This window comes from Cucumis sativus, chromosome 5 (genome assembly GCF_000004075.3).
Source record: "Cucumis sativus cultivar 9930 chromosome 5, Cucumber_9930_V3, whole genome shotgun sequence".
NCBI classification, from domain to species: Eukaryota; Viridiplantae; Streptophyta; class Magnoliopsida; order Cucurbitales; family Cucurbitaceae; genus Cucumis; species Cucumis sativus.
Genome location: NC_026659.2, coordinates 31,785,164 through 31,807,277, shown reverse-complemented (window position 1 = coordinate 31,807,277; position 22,114 = coordinate 31,785,164). Strand labels below are relative to the sequence as shown.

The 22,114-nt window shown below is 35.7% G+C and overlaps 1 protein-coding gene across 4 annotated transcripts; it reads left to right on the top strand.

Annotated features, from left to right (window-relative positions):
• Positions 1–1,260: 1,260 nt before the first annotated feature.
• On the top strand, positions 1,261–20,633 carry LOC101211168 (fanconi-associated nuclease 1 homolog). Of its 4 annotated transcripts, none has more exons than XM_031885258.1 (15): positions 1,261–1,503; positions 1,601–1,772; positions 2,670–3,157; positions 5,237–5,341; positions 7,089–7,347; positions 7,431–7,493; positions 10,264–10,338; positions 10,430–10,539; positions 16,793–16,863; positions 16,951–17,038; positions 17,143–17,283; positions 17,362–17,570; positions 18,580–18,853; positions 18,968–19,201; positions 19,624–20,633. In XM_031885258.1, the coding sequence occupies exons 1-15, from the start codon at positions 1,423–1,425 to the stop codon at positions 20,056–20,058; spliced, it is 2,805 nt and encodes a 934-aa protein (XP_031741118.1). In that variant the 5' UTR covers positions 1,261–1,422; the 3' UTR covers positions 20,059–20,633. The 4 variants fall into 4 exon arrangements, with proteins under 4 accessions (XP_031741118.1, XP_011656116.1, XP_011656117.1 ...); XM_011657814.2 differs by having other exon boundaries at positions 10,424–10,539; XM_011657815.2 differs by lacking the exon at positions 5,237–5,341 and having other exon boundaries at positions 10,424–10,539.
• Positions 20,634–22,114: the final 1,481 nt, after the last annotated feature.

Sequence of the window (22,114 nt, the reverse complement as noted above, 5' to 3'; positions counted from 1 at the left end):
GAAGGAGAGGAAAATGAACGAAAATGATTTGCAAGTCCTCCGAACCCCGAGAGTAGGTATGAAAGAAAATGAATGTTCTGTCGAAAGTGGAAGGATAGTTCAAATCAACTAGGTTGGAATTATTGTTTATAGGTATGGGGGATGTATGACACCTCTATTAGCATGCAATTCGACTAACTAATTTGATTTTCGGGAAGATGAAATATTGTTGTTGGAAATGTGTTTATGTTGAATCTTTAGTTCTAATTTTTGAAATCTATTTTGATAGATCATGTTTTTTGGTTGTTGTATGTTATATTTCTTGTGTGCACATATTCATTACGCTCTTTATGTAATACCATTTCATGAATGAAGATGGAGAGGATTGTCTCTTGATGTTCGTTTAGGAGAAAGTTAGAACACACATCCACGACTGTTATGGTCCCTAAACTTGGTGAAAGTAATAATTTGGTTCATGAATTTTAATTTGGTCTCATACTTTTAATTTTTGTAACAGTTTAGTCCTTAATCTTTATTATGTAACATTTTAGTCCTTGTATCTTTAAGTTTGTAACAATTGCTTATCTCTTGTAAAACAACTCATTAACATTAAATGTCATTTTTTAAATTTATGATTTAGACTTAGTATTTTATTAAAATATCAAGTCTATTATTAGTTAATTAGCTGGTTTATGAAAAATAATAAATTGTCAACAGTAGCTTCAACCATCAAAACTAAATTGTTACAATTAAGTGTAATTAAGGGTAAAATGTTAAATTGTTAGATGTTAAAATGAAACTAGAAGAATTAAATTAGTGCATCTATAAAAATAAATAAAATGTGTTTTTTAATCTAATACTTAAGATATACATGCTTATGCACACAAACACCACAGCTAAGTTAATAATATTATTTTTTTACTTTTTTTTACGACGAAAATCTTAACTTAACTGAGACTTGTACATACATAAAGATAAAAGATTCAGATTCAATTCTTCACCTCAATTTGTGCTTGAAATAAATTAATATTCTTTTACTATACCGTTTTAGTGTATAATAAATTAAGATTAATTTTCATAAATATAACAAAACACAAACTTTCTCCTTTCTTTCGACTCTTTCATTTTTTAAAATATTTTTTAAACTAAAAAGATCTATTTTTTTTCATTGTTTGATTAATAAGATTATTGTGAAGAAATTGTTAGGATATAAAATAGTGGAATACCAAAAATAGCATACTTAATAAGTATTTTGCCATGAATTAATCTATTGGAATTTCCCTATTTTCAATATCTGGAATGTAAGCAAAGGGATTTAGCCATCGCCAAGTTGCGCGCGAATTTGAGACCATTTCCCGCTCCCTTTTAATAAACAAAGTGTAATACGAATCCGATCATGGGTGCTCGGAGAAGAAGGTAACGGCCCTAATCCGATTCTCAATTATGTTAAAAGGAAGAGAGAGCTTGGTCCGATTGGTAGGCAAACGTAGACGCTTTCTTCCTAATCGTCTTGCCATTCTCGAGGTGCCCATTTATCTCATCCTCTTTCTTTTGTTGCCTTTTGAAGATTCAATTCTTTCTTCACTTTTGTCTTATGTATCCCGTTGTTCGAATTTTATAGAGCACTCTGAATCTCTGCTCTGATGACCATTGCAATCCCCTTCCCGCTGAGAAAAATCTGGACCCTTGTGATGATGGGGACATTGAAAGCAGAACCTCCCGGGAATATGTTACTTGCCCAGTTTGCAGTTGCAGAGTAAATGGGGAAGACTCCATTATCAACTCTCATCTGGGTATACTTCTTATCTTAAGATTATTATTATATATAGATACTTTGCTGATAAGATTTGCCTCAGTGAAAGTTTGTCTGCGAACTGTGCTCAGTTGTGAAAGAATTTTAAATGTGCATCTATTCATCTAATGAAGTGTAGCTTTCTATTAGGTTCTATTCTTTGGTAGGGTTTATGTGTCCTTACATACTATATGATGCTGAAATTCGTCAAATCTTTCAAATTTCTGAGATGTTCAGCAGTTGAAAGAAACTAATCTTTGCCATAACGATCAGATTGGTGTTTCAAATTTCAAGTTTTTCGGTGCAAAATATTTGTTTAAATTGGAGTGCGTTCATCTTCCTTGTTCAGTCGTAGCCTTCTCTAATTTTGGATTGTTATGTTTTGCTCTTCCTAAGGTTTATGTTATGTATCACTGTATGTTGAGCATCACCTCTTTTTTAAGCATCTTGTAAGTGCTTCAGATGAAGTTTGTACTTCTTTTTTGTGATGATTTATTAGCATCTGATTACTTACTTCAAAACCTTATCCTTAAATGGAATGGATATATGAAGTGAAAGCAGTGTAGTGCATATTACCAATTGTGAACCATAGGCAATACTGTGACTTGAAACCTTGTATCAACTGTTTCTGGAACCTTCACTACATTCTTGAAGTGCTGTGGAAGCTAAAGACAACTCAAAAGTAATAAACTGTCATTACTACTATATTTGTTTAATATGTCTCCTTTGATTTTTACAACTCAAAAGTAATAAACTGTTATTACTACTATATTTGTTTAATATGTCTCCTTTGATTTTTACAACTCAAAAGTAATAAACTGTTATTACTACTATATTTGTTTAATATGTCTCCTTTGATTTTTATAGTGACTGGTCAGTGTAATATTGTGATTTCCAGATGAATGCTTATCTAGGGGAACGAAGAGGAAGTTGACTCAAAGCACTCTTCTTCAACTAAACTTCTATTCCCGATCAAAAGTTCAACATCAGGCTCATGTTCTGAAATCAGAGAAAAAGGAGTCTTCTGTGGGTCCTGGTGATGGTCCAATGCCCAATAATATCCATAAATTGCCCAAAGATGCATCTTATATTGAAAATGACGAAATTGTATGCGACTCATTAGTAGAATGTGCAATGCGTCCACAAAAGGACTGTTTATTTGATACCCTAAATCATTGTGAAGGAAGTAATGGTGCCTCAGAAATTTGCTGCTCTCCCAAGAATAAAATATCTGAGATGGTTTTGGGCAAAGATGATTTATCTGGGATGATTCTTCAAACTTTTATTGTCGGTCGTAAGTTTAGTAATGAAAAAGAGTTAAATCTTGGGGAAAGAATCTCTCTTGAAAGAGATCCTACCAATGTAAAGGATCCCAATGCCATCAAGGTATGATTCTTTTGTCATTTTCTCTATCTACATTATTGCAGGAAATCTACCTCCAATTTACTTGCTTAATAGAAAACTTATGGAAATCGACTACTTAAATACTGAAGTGTTTATGTTTTCTAATCGTAAACCTATAATGGTTTTAACTGCTGTAAATGGATCCTAAAATAACCCCAAGTATTGGCAAATTATAACACATTTGACCAGGGAAACAATGAACTACTGAACCTTGAGAACTCCTAGCAGGAAATTTTGGAAATCAAACTCTTGACTGCTGGAGATTTATTGAGTTTCTATGATCCCCTGGATTTCTATGTAGTTATCAATTATTCCAAATCCAAGCATGTTAAAGTAGTGTTATAGTAAACTCTTGGTCGTTATACTAGCTAATTTTTCACTGTTTGAACATAAGGTATTGCAACTGTAGCCTCAAATATAGATTATAGCATTTTCGTGAATAAGCCATGGGTATGAGAACTTGCCATATGGCACATGAGGGACGACAGCTAGCTAAGTTCAGAGTTCTGACCAAGAAAGTGTCGATCCCAAAAGCAAATGACTCTTCCTTACTTTTGAGTCACTAAAAGGATGAGAATGTAATATACAGTGGATCGCACTAAAAGCCTTTATTGTTTAGTCATTTTGTTCATGAAAGGATGTTGATGTAAAGGTCTTATGTTTTCGACCACTTTTATTAGCTCTATGTCATTGCATTATCTTTATTTTTGTTTTTGGATATGTGAGGACGCTAAGGGGGTGTCAACCTAGTTGAGATGACCGGGTGTGTCCATTGATCCCCAAATCTTTAGTTGCTCATTGTATAACCCTCTTGTATTTTGAGCTCTGAATCATTATTTAATATATGAGATTCGTTTCCTTAAAAAAAAAAAACATTAACTCTCTGTTGTCATGGGGTTGGGGCCTGAGTTTCTTGTAGTATGTAATGAGCCATGATGTAAACAAGGGACAAGTTGTTTTCTGATAGCAGTTATAATTATTTTGGTTTGTATAGGGTGTAGCCTCTGAGTGAATATGAACTGTATAGTCCATGTAAAATGTACTATTGCTATCAAAACATCTCAAAGAATCTTCATTTCTAATTTGAGTTGGTTCACTGCAGACTAATCATATGGTAGCTATTTGGTCCATCCTTATGCCAGTACAACTCCCTTTTCTTCTATCTTCACTAAAGGTTTCTCGTTTGCAAAGCTCAGGAGCCTTGGATATTTGATGGTGCTTGATGACTCAAGCCTGGTCAATGAGAAAGAGCAAGAATACTGTCCTCTAAATCCTCTTAGGTTGGAGAATGTCAAAATCCTTCTCAAATTTTGGTATAAGCGTCTTTCTTGATAGAGAGAATGTCCATAGAAGACTTCTAAGTTCACCCTTAGGTGATCTCTGGCTCCATGTACTTCGCCGGCCACACCATGAGCTGAATCCAGTGTCTTGAATAGCATTCAAATTTGTGCAGGTTTCTCGTACTTGAGTCCGGTTCTGTACATGAATGCTGTGCAAATGTCTCTTCATTCCGCTTTTGAGTCATCTTTAATGGAGGATTCTCATTGCTATAGCTGGACCACCTGCAACCCTAGCATACTCTGCTTCCTACAAATCTAACTGCTTTGATACTTGCTGAAAGTATGACCTCTATATTAATTTTTTGGTTAAGAGAAAAAATGCAGGAGAATGACCACTTGAGTATAGACCTTCATAGTAATTAAAGCCAAAAAAAAGAAAAAAGAAGAAAGAAAAGGACTGCTAACAGGTCTAGGAGAACTGTTGAACCTGTTTAGCACTTCAAATGAAACCGTTGAACTAGGAATGTAGAACACGCTTGGATGAGTAAAGAAACAATAGTTATGCAACTTCTACTGTCATCTGTACCTGTATATTGTGAATGAATATACTTTTACTCCTGTACATCTGTAAATCTGTATACATTTAAACCTGGAAGATAAACTTTAAGCACCGGGACACAAACAAGACTTTTACTGCTAACAGCTAGAAGAACTCTGATTTTTTACAACATACCAACCATTTTCTTTATTTGTTAAAATAACTGCTGTCCTTTTGATATAGGTTATTTCTGCAGATTCTGAATGTTGTAAGATGCTTGGATATCTCCCACGTGAATTAGCCCAGTTTTTGTCTCCCCTAATTGAGAAGTATTGTCTGAGCTTCAAGGTACTTCTTTGGCCCACTAGACACTTGAACGTTCTCGTGCATAAAAAATTGTGGTATGATTTCAAAAGAGCATTGGAATACTCTAATTGCAGAGGACACAGATATTCAAATAAGGGATAGGAAAAAATAAAATAAAAATGTAATACTGTCATTATTTCTTTGTTGAAATATAAGTATGAATTTTCAAACAATGACACAGAGGAGTTAACACTTTGGATTGACTTTTGAGGAAGTTACCTTGTTAGTTGGACCATGTTGTTACACTCCTTGTCGACCTAGTTGAGATGTCCGAGTGCACCTTCTGATCCTCAAGTTTTTCTTTCGCTTATTTAAACTTCTTTATTACGCCAATTGTATAATTTTCTTGTACATTGAGTTCTTATTGTTAACAAAAGAGTTCGTCTTTGTTTTGAAAAAAACTACCCTTGAGCTTTCAACATCACCCAAGCCCACTATATCTAAAATTTTTTATTTGTTCTCTTGGAACTTTTGCATCTGGGATATGCTGATGGTGCTAAGGAGGTGTTAACCTAGTTAAGATGTTTGAGTGTGCCTCCTAATCCTCTCTTTTTTAGGCTTCTCTATTATTCTCATTGTATAATTCTCTTGTACTTTGAGTTTTTATATCAATAAAGAAGCTTGTCCCATTCTTTAAAAAAAAAAAAATTCAAGGGCACAATAAAACAAGTCCACCAAAGCACCCCAACTAGAGGAAGGGGTTCCAACTAAGTAAAATGTTTCCAAGTGAATAATTACAAAAGGTATTCGTAACTAAAGCCCATAGGGACACGTGAAATCTAGCTAAGAACCACACCTCACAAGGGTCTCTTTCCCTACCTCTAAACACCATATCATCCCATGCCCCCATAAATATCCAAAGCACAACACTCACCCCAACAGGCTACAAAAAATGACATTTTACCTGAAAGACGAATGGAGGAAGAACTCCTCGATCGTCCCACAAACGCTCCTCTAGCCAGCCAAGCTAAGGTCAAACTTCTGCAGAAAAGAGTTCCACACAGCCTGCCTAGGAAGGCATGATCATAAATTTAGGATGTGAGTTTTTGAGATCTATTAGGAGGTCCTTTTAGATGTTGGACTTCAGGCTAGCCCATCATAGAGATATTGGTGATATGATTGGGGAGTTCCTCTTCCCTATGCCTTCTCATAAAAAGGGTTGGTTTTTGTGGCTTGCTGAGGTGTGTGCTATTTTATGAGATCTTTGGGGTGAGAGAAAAAATAGTGTTTGGTCCCTATATTTTAAAAATTGTAACAAATAATATGTTATCTTTCTGTAATTTCATCTAATCAATGAAATTGCAATTTCCTGTAAATTATAACATATATATTTTTTAAATCAAAGATTACATTTCTACAAATTTGTAAGTGCAGAGACTAAACTCCGCCTAAAATAAAGGAAAAAAGTGTTTTTCAACTTAAGTAAAACAACTCATCTATAGCAGTTAAATTTTTGTATAAATGAGTGGTATTGCTGTTAATATATTTGTGCGTGTCTCTCTTATGTGGGTATGGTCTTGGTTCTTTGTGAAATTTTCTTATGCTCTTATTTATCATTCAAGCCAGTTGGTTAGTTTTCTGTGACTTCTCTGGCTAGCTTGGGGAGATGTCATTTGGCTATCAATTTGCTGACAACTATTTTCTTTTGCCTTTATTTTAATTTACATCATAAACTAATTCCTGCAATAAGAGGAAAGAAAAAGAGTTTATAGACTCCGATATCTTTCAGGGACTTGTGACAACTGCTCCCAGAAGTTCTGTTGACGTTGTACCCATTGAGGTCATGTGTGACAACAAATTATTTCATGAAAATAATTTTGACAACGAGGAGTTCAAAAGTTTATGGACAAGCATTCAGAAAGCAATTGATTCAACGAAAATTTTTACTCCTATTGCATTGAAATATCAGAAGAACTTTTCTCTTTTGATACAAGAAGTATTACAAAGTTATTCCCATTTATTGTCCGGTGATGAAAAACATTTTCTAGGTAACTTATCAAAGTTAGTTATCATCAATTATCTAGTTTGTTTCATGCTTTTTCTTGTCTTTTATGGATTCTGCTTTGAACAGATGTCTTCAGTTCACTATCAGATGACAGTCAGAGGCTTTTTATCCGTCTTTATTTGCGTAAAGGTTTGGTTTCCTTTTTAGTTTTCTTTGTATTGAACCATCACTTGCAATTTCCATTTTGTTTTCTATTTTTTCTTTAAGCAACCACTCCCATTGAGAAAAAAAGTTTAAAATATCAATAGCATTGCGGACTAAATTTAAAGATTTATTGAAAGTGCAAGGACTACCATTAGGCAATTAAAAGTATGGGAACAAAAATAAAAAAACTTCTAGGTATAGGGACTAAAATGGTATTTTAACTTGAAACCATACACATACAAAAAGACCAAGCTCCTAATAAAGTGTAATCGAGTCAAGTTGACATGTGAGATTTATGGAGGGGTTCAGATGTTTCAACCCCACTGTTAACCTTCTAATTTGGACATGATATTAGAAGGTTCGGGAGCAAGTAAGATCAAATTAGATTTCTGCATTGATTAGGCGGGAAGATGTGACCAGAAAAGGCGTGGCCGGAGTGAAGGGAGAAGAGGGTGGGTGAGAGGAGAGAGAAGAGAGGCTTGGCTAAACCGGGGGAAAGGTGGAGGTGATTTCTGCGTTGATTAGGATTTCATGCTTTTAAGCTTTTCGGTATTCGGTCCAATAAAAATTAAATAATAACATGCAAGGGTTTGTGCAAGGTGATAATTGCTTTCATATGCTCATATATCTAATAAATTGCACTAGTTGGAGTGTCCTTATTCAGTGGGAACTTTTTGAGCTTAGTTTTGTTTTTGTCTGTGTATTCTTTCATTATTTCTTAATTAAAGCAATTGTTTCTATGAAAAAACAAATAATTAATAATTAATATTTAAATAAAGAATTACAATGTATCTTTTCTTTCTTCATGTGATTGTCCTTCCCACAATCAGCCAATGCACAAGACCACCCAAACCAAAGAAATTTTGTAACATCTCCATTTGGCACAGATCATAGAAAGACCATAATCAAATTTTTGCTGCTTGGTTTTGGAAAAATGTCTCACTGCAGTTTCCCTTTCGCATTCTCACATACATTTTGAGCTAATGCCCAATAGGTGTTTGGTTCATGGGTATGTCACATAAAGAGGTAGCCGTGCCAAATGCTATCTTAATGGATTACCATGTGTATCATAGAAATACTATCGCAAAGAAAGATTAACAACGGCTCAATTTAAGATTTTGTACCAATAAAAATTCAAAGGAAATGGTTGACCTATTTTTCTTCTAATTAATTTCAGTAAGCAAGTAGTCATCATAGCACCCTCATCATATTCATGGTTTTCATGCTCATTGTTTAATTCTATGATTTACTTGCTAGTTGAGATGAGATGTCCAAGTGCACTTTTTGATCCATAATTTACATGCTCATGGTATAATTCTCTTATACTATGAGTTTTTATCTCATTATTGATATATTAATAAAGAGATTGTTTCCTTTTAAAAAAGTAGGCGAGTAGTTCCATTGGCCATTTGAGAGGCAAGTCATGATTAAAGAATGCAAGTGGCGATGGAGTTCTCTATTTAATGAAGCAAATTTTTGAAGAAAAATCCAGTAGTTGTTCGAGAGTCTCCTAACCATTGAAGAAGAAAATTGATAAATTGAAGTGTGCTGTGAGCTGAAAAAAAAAAATGGAGAGCAATGAGTCTTTTTTCAGCATTTTAGGGAGGGGAAGTGCACTTACTATTTGAAAATACAGTGTGTATTTCTATTTGGGTTGAGAATTTCTCTTATTTTATTCCAAGATATGACATGTGGTTTTTGGATTCAAATAACTTTTGTCGATCTATTTGGGGAAAGAGATTTGTAAGCGTGGATTTGGGTTTCTTTCAATCTCCATCATAGTAGAGCCAGCAGCTGCAGAAGACGACATAGTCCCAAGTTTGGGGCGAACCAGTATAATTTTCGATGTTCTCCTTTTTTCCCTTTCGCTTTATTATTTACAATTTTATGATCCATTGCTTATTTGGTTCTAACCTGTGAAGTGGGAATTTGAGATATAATTTAGTTTGTTCCGAGTTTATTTATATCTCACCTAAATTACCAGCAACCTTTCCTAGCCAAGTCACAGTGCAGAAAAAGGTGATCAAGAGTTTCATCACTGTTCCCACATAAGCAGTAGAGGGGGAGAGGCCGATGACCTTAAGCTTCCTCTGGAGTTTGTCATGGACCATAAGAAGAGTTTCACTTTTTTAGGAATTTTGAGCTTCCATACAAGACTGACCAAAGGAATGGCTGGCGTAAAAGTTCTTCTAGCACTGTTCAAAAAAACCGATTTGGTCATAAAAGTCTTGGAGGCATCAATCATCCATCTAAGACAGTCCGGACTGTCAAGAGGAGTCCAATAATTTAGAACCTCCAAAATAGCCACCTTGTCACCCATTTCTCTTTAAGAAAACTCACCTTCTAAGCCCCATATTTCCAGTATTGATTAGCAGCACACAAACAATCAGCAATCATGGTCTCCTTTTTAAGAGATAAAGCATATATTTTGGTGAATTTTGCCGTTGACTATGAGATCAATGAAGATAAATGGAGCGAAGGATCTTTAAGCCAATTAGGTTACTTAAAACAGTTCTGTTTGACCAACAATTTTTGTTAAGAACATCCTATGAGTACTATGTTGGCACAAATACAATTATGAACCGGGATAACTGCTCTTTTCTTTTGGTTATTGACTGTTAATTCACAAAAAGAGAAAGATAAGCTATTATTTTGTTGTTATACTTGCATGTTTTTCTCTGAGTGCCTTCTATTACATCATCTAAGTTTTCTTCATGACTAAAATATTTATTTTCTTGTGTTGTTTTGTTTTTAGGACCATGGTTTCGGATGTCTTGTACTTCTTACAAAGAAGTATTGGATCCTAAACGGGCAGCCAAGGAGCTCTCAGGTAAATTGTCTTCACACACAAGCACAATCTTCCTTGTAAGGGCAATTAAATTTTGGGATTCTCCTTAACCCCAGCCCACTTTCAGAAGCAGGTTATCTATGTTGCTTTGATACAACTGAAGCTGATAACACTGACATGATCCAGATTTTGAATATTCTCGCTGTCTCTGAGCTTCGTGAAATTATGCACCTGCTTAAGAAGGTTTGCTAGTTAGTGCTCCTTTTCTCTATAACTTGCTAGTGAGTGCATCTTACATTTAGGGGGCCTCTGGGGTCAGGTGTAGAGTTGTTAATTCTGGAGAGATATGTCGTCGTGATGTCCACGAGGGGCTGACCAGGAGTGGAGTTTAATTCCACTCTAACTCTAACTCCTTGGGTTAAACACCCCCTTTAAGAGTTGAATAGTACCATAAGCTCAAAATATTTTTTGGCTGTGTCCATAGGCCATTTGAACAAGTCCACAAGGGGCAAGTAGAATCAAAGGTATAATATCTTAAGATTTCATTAAAGCAAAACTGCTGCTGTTTTGTGCATCCTCAATCACCTTTTATCGCGTGGATTTATGTTATTTTTTCATATTAGAAACTAAACTATTGTATGAACTTATATTAAGATGAGCTTTTTGAGTGATTGAAAACTCCACCACATTAAGGTGAATATCTGCAAGTTTTGAAAGAAACCATATTTTTTTTCTAAGGAAACAAGATTGTTTGATCATCCAGAAGTTTGCAGATAAAGAAAATCTCTCTTCAAGCATATTACAACATGAAGAGCTGTGTATTGCATAATTGTGTTTAGATTAAAATATTAGTCTTTTATCTTTTAATGATTTTTTTCTTTGATAATTAGCATACAAAGTAGATATTTCTCTTGTATTGTAGTTTATATTTACTCATTATTATGTTCTTTGTCTAATGAAATGTTATTCCCAACAATGCGAAGCATCCCAACAAAAAGAAATCCTTGAAGGATATTTTAAAAACAACCCCTTTTGATGTAGGCCTAAGTACTAAAAGGAGAGAAATCTATAAGAAACTAACGAAGTCTTTTTTATTATGAATAAGAAGATACATAATTTGGTAATCAAAATGTAATGATTTTACCAAAATATCCCAATCCTATTACATCACCTTTTATGACTTTACTTGAAAAGAATTTGTTCTATAAGTTGTACAACAGTGTCCTTGAGTTCTTTTTATTGAAACAGAGACAGGCTAATGATAATATATGAGATTTAAGCTCAAAGTACAAGAGTATTGTACTAAGAGCAAAAGAAATAGGGAAGAATACAATCTAAAGTGAAAACTTAGACAACAAAAAGAAGACAACTCTTTCAAGAGGAGTCCATTCAAATATAGTAACTTGCACATCCAAAACTTCAATATGAGAAGAGAAAGAGAAGCTGTCGGCCGCCTCCAAACTATTCTTGTCAGTGCCATCCAGAACCCAGAGGAACTCGAATAAATCTTCCAAAACAAGCAGAAACTGATTCCTAAAGAACTCCCCAGAAAATACTAGTCTTTGGCAAGCCATAAAAACGGAAACCAAAACACAAAAGCACAATCAAGTAAGCTACCGCAAACAGCAAGACTTAAAATCATCCACTCATGCGAGAGAAATCTGGGAAAGGCAGCACGGTTCAACAACTGGAGGGTCTTCAATGGACATTTGAAGAATCATACTGGAATAAGACCGCAATCAGCAACTATTGACTTTAGATGATTCGGTATTTTGCAAGGCTGGGGAAAAGGGCGAGTAGCAGAGGCAGTTTTTAAAAAATTGGGTCTTTCTCGCACTATAAAAGGGCATTTAGATCTGTTTCTAGAGGCTCAAATGTCTCTCTCCCTCAGACTCGACTGTCTTATCAAAATGTTCCATTTCCTCACTACTAATGCTGTTAGGAGAGTTGAAAGAGGACTCCCCCTTTTTTCTAGAGAGATGGAGAAGGGTTTTGCTTGGGGAGCCCCTCAAGAATTTCACCTTTGAGTTGGGTACAATGTCTCTCTCCCTCAGACTCGACTGTCTTATCAAAATGTTCCATTTCCTCACTACTAATGCTGTTAGGAGAGTTGAAAGAGGACTCCCCCTTTTTTCTAGAGAGATGGAGAAGGGTTTTGCTCGGGGAGCCCCTCAAGAATTTCATCTTTGAGTTGGGTAAAGAAAACTCCGCATACTTAAACTGCGTAGGATGAGAGGAAATAGAACTTGACTTTGTAGAACGGGCTGGAGCTTGCAATTGGGTACAACTAATTTTCAATAAATTTGGATTTGTCTATAAAAACTCCTTGAAACTGTTGGAATGAATTGAGGGATGGGCAAAGACACGGTCTGCAGTTAACAAGTCTGGAGCTTGATCTTCGAGAATCTGGACTCTTAAGGAACACTTAATCGAGATCTTCCTTGTTTTTTTCCTTTGAATGAAATACTTTGGAAAGGGCTTGAGACAATGTGGGAAGACCTTTGAAGATTTCTTTCTTTCCGGTTTTAATCTTGACCTCGATCTAGCTGATGAGTGGAGGGCAAAAGAAGAGAAAGAGCCTGATACTGAAGAGTTGACAGGAGCTTGGCTAGAGGAAACTTCGAAGGGCTCTAGAGCACTCAATGGGGAGGGGACAAAAGCTAAAGCTTTGATGGTGCAGAAGATGGCTGTTGGTGACTTGAAGAAGTCTGAGCATCATGCGTGTGACTTTTTGCCTTTTGGCCTTCCTTTAATAAGGTACCAATCAAATTAATCTGGGAGGGATTTAATTTAATATTTAATGGCACAGTGACTTTTGGGTTCTCATTAGGCAATGCAAAAGTCTTGGCCGTAATTTTCTCTCTTGTTAATGATTGTAACTCTTCGTCTATTTAGACAGTTTCCCTCCAACATTGAATTCCTTTTTTAGATTCACATCGGAGAGATGAGGATTTTGGTGGGATGAGGAAGGATCTCGATTTGAAAAGCTTGCACCAAGTTGATAATGACCAACAAAGGGGTTTCTTGAGAAGCTTGGCTTTGAAACAGACGAAGTGAGAAAATCCCATTCCGGATTTAGAAATTCAAATCTAAATCTTCATTCAAATTTTCTAATATTTATTTTCTTTGTTTTGAGTAGTCTTATATCCGGGATATGATGTTTTGGTGCTAAGGGGGTGTCAACCTAGTTGAGATGTTCGAGTGCACCTTCTGATCCCCTAGCTTTTTGCTTCTTTATTATTCTCATTGTATATATCTCTTATACTTTGAGATTTTATCATTAATAAAGAAGTTATGTCTCCTTTTCAAAAAAATACCAAGTCAATCGGATTTGAGAAATCCTTGATAAAAAGGGGATTTTAAAGGCCCTTCCTTCCTTTCGTCCCTAACCACAGTCCGCCCCCTTTTTCTCCTTCAGCATTTCTCATCCTTCTTCTCCGGTAAGTCCCCTAGAGCTTGTTCTTCTTGTCCATCCCTGTTTAAGTGGCAGTTTGATTTTGGTGATAGTGGAAGTAGAAAGATGCAAAGTAGTGAACAATCTTTACTGTATTTGGTTTGACAAAGAATACTTCCATATAGAAGACGTGGAAGCTCGAAAGATCTTGACATTATCAGACACTCAATTCAGATGGTTCTTGAAGGAGATTTAAGAATTCTTGCGTGGCCTTGAGAATGGGTTTTTTCTTCGAAACAGTTTTGATGATTTTATAAGTACAAGATTCTTAAAATTTAGGTCAAAAGTAGGTTGGGTTATGAGGTGTGTAGCTTCGAAGAGGAACAAAAAACTATCCTTCATCCATATTTTTTCTGGTGTCTCTCGACAAGGTTGGAAATCCTTTCACAAAATGTTGGAAAGATTCTTGATGAAGCACGATTATTTGATTTGGTGCAGAAAACATCTTTAGACCTTCTTGCAGCTTCCTTCCGGGTCACTAGGGGCAAGTTATGCTGAAAAGGTGGTGCTTAATGGATCCTCTGTTCAAGAATTGGTAAAACAGAGCACTTCTTCCCCTGTTCTGACCTCATAAATTAAGAGTGCAACTTAGCAATGGGTGATTAAAAATCTGGAAGTTTCAAAAGAAGTTTTCGATAATCTATGGATTATTTCAAGATTATTTGCGTTTGATGATTGGAAGGAAATTAGAAAAACCTTGGAGGATCTTTATCAATAAAAAATAATCATTAATCCATTGTTTGCAGAGAATGCTTTGATTAAATTGGTGAAGGATCTCTAGAAGAGTTCGTTGGAAAAGAAGAGTTATGGCAAGTAATGGGTCCTCTTCATTTAAAGTTTGAGAAATGGAGCAAAAGAATACATAGCAGACCTTCCTTTTGATTATTGGAGCTATCAGACTTTCAAAGTTATAGGAGATCATTTTGGAGGTCTGGAAAATATTGCTTCTAAAATGCTTAACCTACTAAATTTGTATGAAGCAAAGATTCAAGTAAAAAGAAACAAATGTGGTTTTGTACCAGCTACATTAGAAATAGCAGACTTCAAACAAGGGAATTTTTTCTTACACTTTGGTGATTTTGAACAGTTTGAGTCTCCTCCATTAACCAAGGGCCCTTTATCATTTGAGGACTTTTCAAACCCATTTGACTTGCAGAGATTAAACTAGGCTTTTGAAAGATGAATAAAGAGAAGAGGCTAGTATGCTGCCATTTACCTGGAGTCCCAACCAAATCTTCCAACTTCCTTTGGGAGAGGCGAATTAATGCCTTATCATCATATAAAGGATTGATGCTGATTTTGTCTTGAAATTGATCCTCAAGAGTTTTGGCAATATGTATCCACTCATTATATACAAAGAGCCTGGAAATAATCTATAGAGTGCTGATATCTTCCACGAAAACCTCATCATCCTTATGCACCCAATAAAGAGAGGTGGATTACCCAAATGGTGAAATTGCAGATGACCTGAGTAAATGCTCTGTTTTGCTAGTGCCCAAACAGAGGTTGAGGAATCTGTATTCCTAACTTCGAAACAGGGGAGGCTGTAAGGATTCAAGCACGCCTTTGCTATGTCTCGGGTTCCCTATATTCTGGTCAATATATGTAAAATCCATGGACTTAACTTTATAAGGCATAAGACAATCTTTGGAGCTGTGAAGGGGGTTGAGTTGGAAAGTGATGGCTCGAGAACCATTTCTTATACTCCAAGTTTGATAAGAACTGTTAGAACATCTGGAGGAAGGATGGCCAACCCTTTTTGTATTCCTTTGAAAAAACCCTGATGGTTGAACGACCACCTGAAGCCAGCCAGAAGTCGCAACATAAAACCCAGCCAATGTTGGATCTGAACTTTGAGAGCTTTGTATTAAACCACCAATTCATCCAAAAGCTTAAGCTAGTGGTTGAAGGCAAATTTAATTATATATCACCAACACTCCCCCTCACTTGTGGGCTTGAAATATCTGAAAGGCCCAACAAGTGGAATCAATTTTAATTGGGGGAGGAAACGACAATGCAGGGGCTTGAACACAGGACCTCCCTGGACCACCTGCTCTGATACCATATTAAACCACCAATTCATCCAAAAGCTTAAGCTAGTGGTTGAAGGCAAATTTAATTATATATCACCAACACTTTGTTCTCCCACGGTCAAGCTCCCCAAATTTCAGAGAGAAACAATCCTTCGAGCCTCTGACTAACTCTGCTATTGCTGTAAGGAACCAAATCAGATGGGCTTCTGATACTACTAAAGATTGTTGAAGTATTTTGCAACTTGCTACTTCCATTGTGCAAGAACTAAGTCGAAGAAAACCCAGAGAAGGTTGAAAAAGATGCCGAGAAATCACTGGAAAGGTGCAGAAAATCAATGGAGAAGACAGTGGAGGAAGGAGAGATGAGAGAGCGTACTTTCCCCATTGAATGGCAGAAAAACTGACTTGGTATGTGTTCGGGGTCCTTGAGTTCTTAAAAAGACATCTTCCCTTTAGAACTATTTCTACATAAAAAATCTAACCCTTTAGACGAAACCCCTCATCACTCAACACTACAATTTTTTCCCTACCAACTCCACAAAAACTTAAAAAAGAATTGAAATTTGTTCTCCAGAAAACTCAAGCTCTCTTAACCTTTCTGAAGAATCTTGGTAATCTTTATGGACTCTAGTAAAGTGGAGAAATGAAGGTCTTGAGCATTTTTGAGAGGAAGCCTGAACTTGGAACCAAAAAATTGAAAAGCTCTTATACTACTAGAAAAAGCCTGAAACTTCACCCAAAGCCCAAAAACTTTGAGCTGACAACGGAGCCTTCAAGTTCCCTAGGCAACCAAGAAGATAATAAAATACAATTTATTTCTGCCACTAAGTTTCAAATCAAACCATTGAAGAGATGATTGAACTATTAGCAAGAAGTTGGATTACTTCAGTTTGAAACGGGTAACTGTGCAATTCAAGCTTGCTCAGACCTACTATCAATTCACTTACTAGACATGTGTACTTTTGCATGTTTATCTGATGTTTCTTCCATACTCCTTTCGAGGTCTCAGAATTGCAATAGCGTCATGAGAAAGGATGATCTTGTTGCCTCTCTTTTGTCGGCTTATGAAGATGGGCTGTGGTATATATGCCTTTTCTTTTTGTTGAAGACATCAATTATGTTGTAAAATTAGAAATTAGAAAATTTTCTTTCACATTGTTTCTGTAGTCCACTACTTCCAGATCTAATTCTGCGCATAGCTGGTATTTGCGCTAGGATAACATCTAAAGCCGAACTGCTTATCTGGCGTGCTGAGGTAGCTGTTATCTGCATTTTGTTTTCAATTTTTCATCTTTTCATCAGAAAATTTTAGCCTGGCCTATTTTTTAACGCAAAATGTTAATTTTGTTCCTTGTGCAGAGGCTTTTCTTCCTCAATGGAGAGCAGAATTTATCATCCTTTCTGCTTGTTGATATGGGAGTAGTCAAGTATCCAACTTACAGCTGCATAGTCTCGGATCAGATTTTCTTGGATCGAAATGATTTGCTTGCTTATGAAGAGGTTTAACTTTTTTCTTATGCTAATTTTGTCTTGTTACTCTTTTTATATTTTGCTTTATGTAATGCTTATACTTTATAGGCTATGGAAGTTGCACAATTAATTGATCAAGCTCTGGATGAGAAGGACGACAAAATGGTTTTAAGATGTGTATCAGTTGCTGACTCTCGTGTGCAGCCAAACCAGTGCACTACCTCTGAATCAGTTCCATTCTTTTCATGCTTTTCAGCATCATGGATCTATTCAAAAGTAGTGTCTCTTGGAGTTTCCTTTCTTGAACGTGAGAATAGGTCAATGTGCATCTTAAAATTTCTGCTTCAGCCCCATTTTATTTACACAACAGAGACACATATGCACAGATACATATTCATGCTTTGGCCTACCATCTTGGCCTTTTCTGCCCTTTGATATTGAACTAACGGTGACTACTGAAAAAAGCTGTATTGGATGAAATATCACCATTGATCGTAAAGGCAGTAAGAAAGGATAGTACGAATGCTAATGGATTGTTATGTTAACGCACCATAGGAGAAGAAAGGGAATAGAGAACACTCCATACATCCTTGCCTTGAGAGTACAACACTTTGCATTTTGACATTAGCCGTTAATATAAATAGAATGAGTAAATCCGCACTTGGCTAGAACCTTATCTATCCTTCCTTTGTTTTGGCAACTATTTGTGATCCCCTTACCCTTGGCACTCAACAAGCTGTTGGGCACTCGAGATTTCCATATAATTTGATTATATCCAACATTTCTCCTTTATACTACTTCTTGTACTCATTTAAAAATCAATATTCTAGTATGGATTTTTCTTTCTTCTTTTTTCCAACTCGTAATGTATGTTTATTTTATATACCACTTATTACATTTATTACGGTGGGAAGTAGAATTCTTCCTCTTTTTATCAACCCTGAGTTCCAACGTTTTGACAAGACCGTTATTGGCACTGATTTATATTTTCTTACGCCTTTACCCATTCTTGTTACCCCAGTTTTTATCCCTGGATCTTTCTCACTTTGCTCCCAACTGATCAGTAGTACGAGCAAGCTATCAGAATTAGCTTCATTTCTTTTAGCTTGATAACCAGAAGGCTATTCTATTTGGTCAATAAAACGTGATAACGGTAAAGTTTGGTGTCCAGTAACTACCTTTCTAATTGCCAATTTGATAAATCATGCAGAAAAGGCTTTCTAGAGTGATCATTACAAAAAATGGTCAATATGTTGATTGGAAATAGTTGCCTGTTCATGTAACTTCATCATTAGGGACTAAAAAGGAACGTGTATTTCTGAGTAGGTACAATGATGCAGTGCTACTACTAAAGCGTTTGCTAAATTGTTACACTCGTGATGGAAGAAGAGGATATTGGACCTTAAGGTTGTCAATTGATTTGGAGCATTTGGGCTATCCCAGTGAGAGCCTGTCAGTTGCTGAGAATGGATTGTTAGATCCATGGGTTCGAGCTGGTTCAAGAATGGGATTGCAAAGGCGCATCCTTCGGTTAGGAAAACCACCACGGCGGTGGAAAATCCCTAGTTTTGCTGAGTCTATCAAGAGGAAAATCACAGAGGTATTAACATATACATGGCTGTTATTCTGAGGTTTAATGTTTATCTGATCTATTATCAAAGTTGTTGGTTCTGGTATATGTTAGTAACTGTAGCATTGCATTGCAAACAAGTAGGTACGCATCCAAGGGCGACCATTGAACCATGAAACAGGTATGAAGAGCAGGTTTTATGGAGAAAGTGGCGAACAATGCTCAGTGGAGCAGCTCGCCCTCGAGTATTATAGTGCGGAGGGAGGTGGATGGCAAGGTGTTCATTCAGAAAGTGGCATTTGGTTAACCATTTTTGGGCTTCTCTTGTGGGATGTCATATTTTCCGATGTCCCAAATGTCTTTCGTACAAAATTTCAGGTATTTTTTAGTAAAGAAAGCCAATAAACACTAGTCTCGATTTACAAACCGTCTGATCCGCACTTTCTTGCGGGTACATGGTTTGCAATGCAGACGATGGTGTGAGCTGGTCAGCTATATTTATTTAGTGGGTTTTACATTCCTTGCAGTCTCATGGAAGTCAATAAATCTCGAGTCAGAGTCACATGCACTTTGAATTGTCATTAAAGGTGTCATGCTGAAACTATGTAAGATAAATGTTACGCATTGGAAAAATGATCTACTCCACTTACTAAGCTTTTATTATGTAAAAGCCGCGTTCGTATTAGTCTGAGGATGAGTATTTTATCGTGTCTGTTGTTAAATATAAGGTTTTATGAGTTCTAATATTTGTCTTTTTTGAGCTAAGAGGTTCTTTAACATTGGAAACCTGTCATTTGCAGACTGCTCCCCTGGATTTTGGAACAGATAGCTTTTATATATTGAGACAGAACAGTATAGAATCTCAACTTCAGAAAATTCAAGATGGCATGGGTGAGGAGATCCTCATTACGTCTTGGGAATCACACAAGGGAACATCATGTAATGGAGTTAACTGGGACCGACACTCACTAGCTGAGCTTCGGGCAGCTGTCACATGTATTGGTGGCCCTTGTATGGCTTCACTATGTCGGCATCTTGCACAAGATTATCGAAGTTGGTCGAGTGGAATGCCAGACTTGTTGCTGTGGCGCTTTAATAGTGAATACAGTGGTGAAGCTAAACTTGTTGAAGTAAAGGGTCCCAAAGACAGACTCTCTGAACAGCAGCGGGCATGGATATTACTTTTAATGGATTGTGGTTTCATAATAGAAGTCTGCAAAATCACCCCATGCTAAAATCAGCTTAAAAGGTCGATGAACACCAGAATAGGCAAAATCGAGCCTGTCTTTAAAGTTCGGCTACCTAAGAAACAATGGTACCTTGGTTGGGAGATGTTACAAGGATGATTGTCATAACGCACTTATTCATAGGTAGAGAAGATGACTTAAATCTGCCAATCAGTAGGCATGAATTCTGGGAAGAAAAAAATGAAGAAACGATCCTTTAAAATCCCAAGTAATGCATTGAATCATACGGTTTGTGAATAGAAGATGAAGCGGTTGTCACTTAATGACATGGAAGTGCTTTTTGGATTGGTGGCTGAAAGGGGAAAACCTTATGAAAAGTTTGTGAAAATCTTTCAAGAGCTGTAACTGAAACAACTAAGAAATGGGGTTTGTGGTAAATACTAAATTAGTTCACTTCATAGGAAAAACAATCCCCAAGTAAGAGAATTTGTTTGGGGATAATATAATGTACTACATTATCATTTGATATTACAGCAACTAATTTTATGATTATACAATTGTTCACTCCTGAACATTGATTTTCACCCTGCACTCTACATAATAAAGCACATTCCATTTCAATTTGTCGAGTATCAACATCTGAGTGGTTTTTGTTTTTTTTTCTCTTTGCTATACAATGTCATTGCAGGTTGGTCAACGTCCTTTTCTAGGAGTTTCTTTTGAGGTAAGAGGTTTGACAACTTCACCAGAGACTAACTTAAAAAATCAATGTCATGGTGTTTTATTTTTGTTATTCATAAATTTTTTTTCATGATCAAATTTTATTGTAATTATCTTTATTGTAGTGTATTTCAATTCATTTTATGTATATTGTCATGTCTTTCACACGTATTCATGAGCCTCTTACTTGGGCTCTACCTTTCAAACTAGATTTGGGGATTGAGTAGTGACATTCATAAATTTTCAATTCTCATGGAGACTCAAGAAATTCTCCACTTCAGCTATCTACATTGTTTGATTAGTTGGGGAGTCTTGAAGACCATTATTATTAAACATATTAGAACCCAAACTTAACTTACACTTTTACATTTTCTCGTTTCCTCCGAATAATGATTGTTCAAGATTCTTGACAAGAAATAATTGAACTTTCAAGAGCTCATCAATTTCAGAAACATTTGAATGATAAAAGCAGTGGAAAACTTCGATAGGTTTGATGTTTTGGTATAGGAGAATTTTCAACTTTTCCCTTTCTTTCAAATTTGAAGTTTTTTTCTTTTTTTTCTTCGATTCTTTTAGGACAATTTGAGATGGAAGAATTTGAACTTGAAATCTATCGTTTTTAATACGTACAAGTGTCAATTGAGTTAAACTCACGTTGACTTTTTTTTCTTCCATTCTTTTTTTACAATTAAGGTCAATTGATATTTCTTAAGGTCTATGAACTTGTCCTAATTACACCAATTGTATAATTTTACATATCGATACATAATTTTATCTCAAAATTGAATCGATATGAGTTATATTTTATTATCCAAAGCTTTCATTTTCAAAGAAACCAAAATGGAGAAAAATAGCATATAATTATTATCAACTTCTCTCAAACATTTTTTCTGTTGAATTTTCACTATAGATCACAAGTGGGTGGCAAAATAATTGTTGTTATTGGTAAATCATTTAATTGACAACAATATGCAAGATATTCCTTAATTTCAATTATAGATCGGATGATCCTAAACAACATTAATACAAAACAAAGCTACGGTCAAAATAGTTGTTCTTACTCAAATTATTATGGTATTTAAAAACTTGACCACAACAATTTTATGTCAAACTTTTCATATCCATTGGAAAGAAGAAGATTATCAACCACCAATGAGATGTATCCACCAATAGATTGTTGTACGAGTTCTATCATTTTCATTTAAGTGACTATTCAACATTTTCAATATAGGATGACATGAGAATATTTTACCCAAAATTATCAAGACTGAATTAGATGCTTCAAGATCATTTTTTGGTATTAGGCAACTAATTCATAAATATTATGTATGCAAACATTGCATTTCCTTCGATTTTACAATTAATATTTCTTCTTTTATTAAAT

Excerpts from the sequence above, each read along its gene's own strand:
- LOC101211168 (XM_011657814.2), top strand. The coding sequence starts at position 1,423 with ATGTTAAAAGGAAGAGAGAGCTTGGTCCGATTGGTAGGCAAACGTAGA. Across the intron at positions 10,339-10,423 it reads GGCAGCCAAGGAGCTCTCAG|AAGCAGGTTATCTATGTTGC; the intron begins GTAAATTGTCTT and ends GCCCACTTTCAG. Across the intron at positions 10,540-16,792 it reads TTATGCACCTGCTTAAGAAG|AATTGCAATAGCGTCATGAG; the intron begins GTTTGCTAGTTA and ends TCGAGGTCTCAG.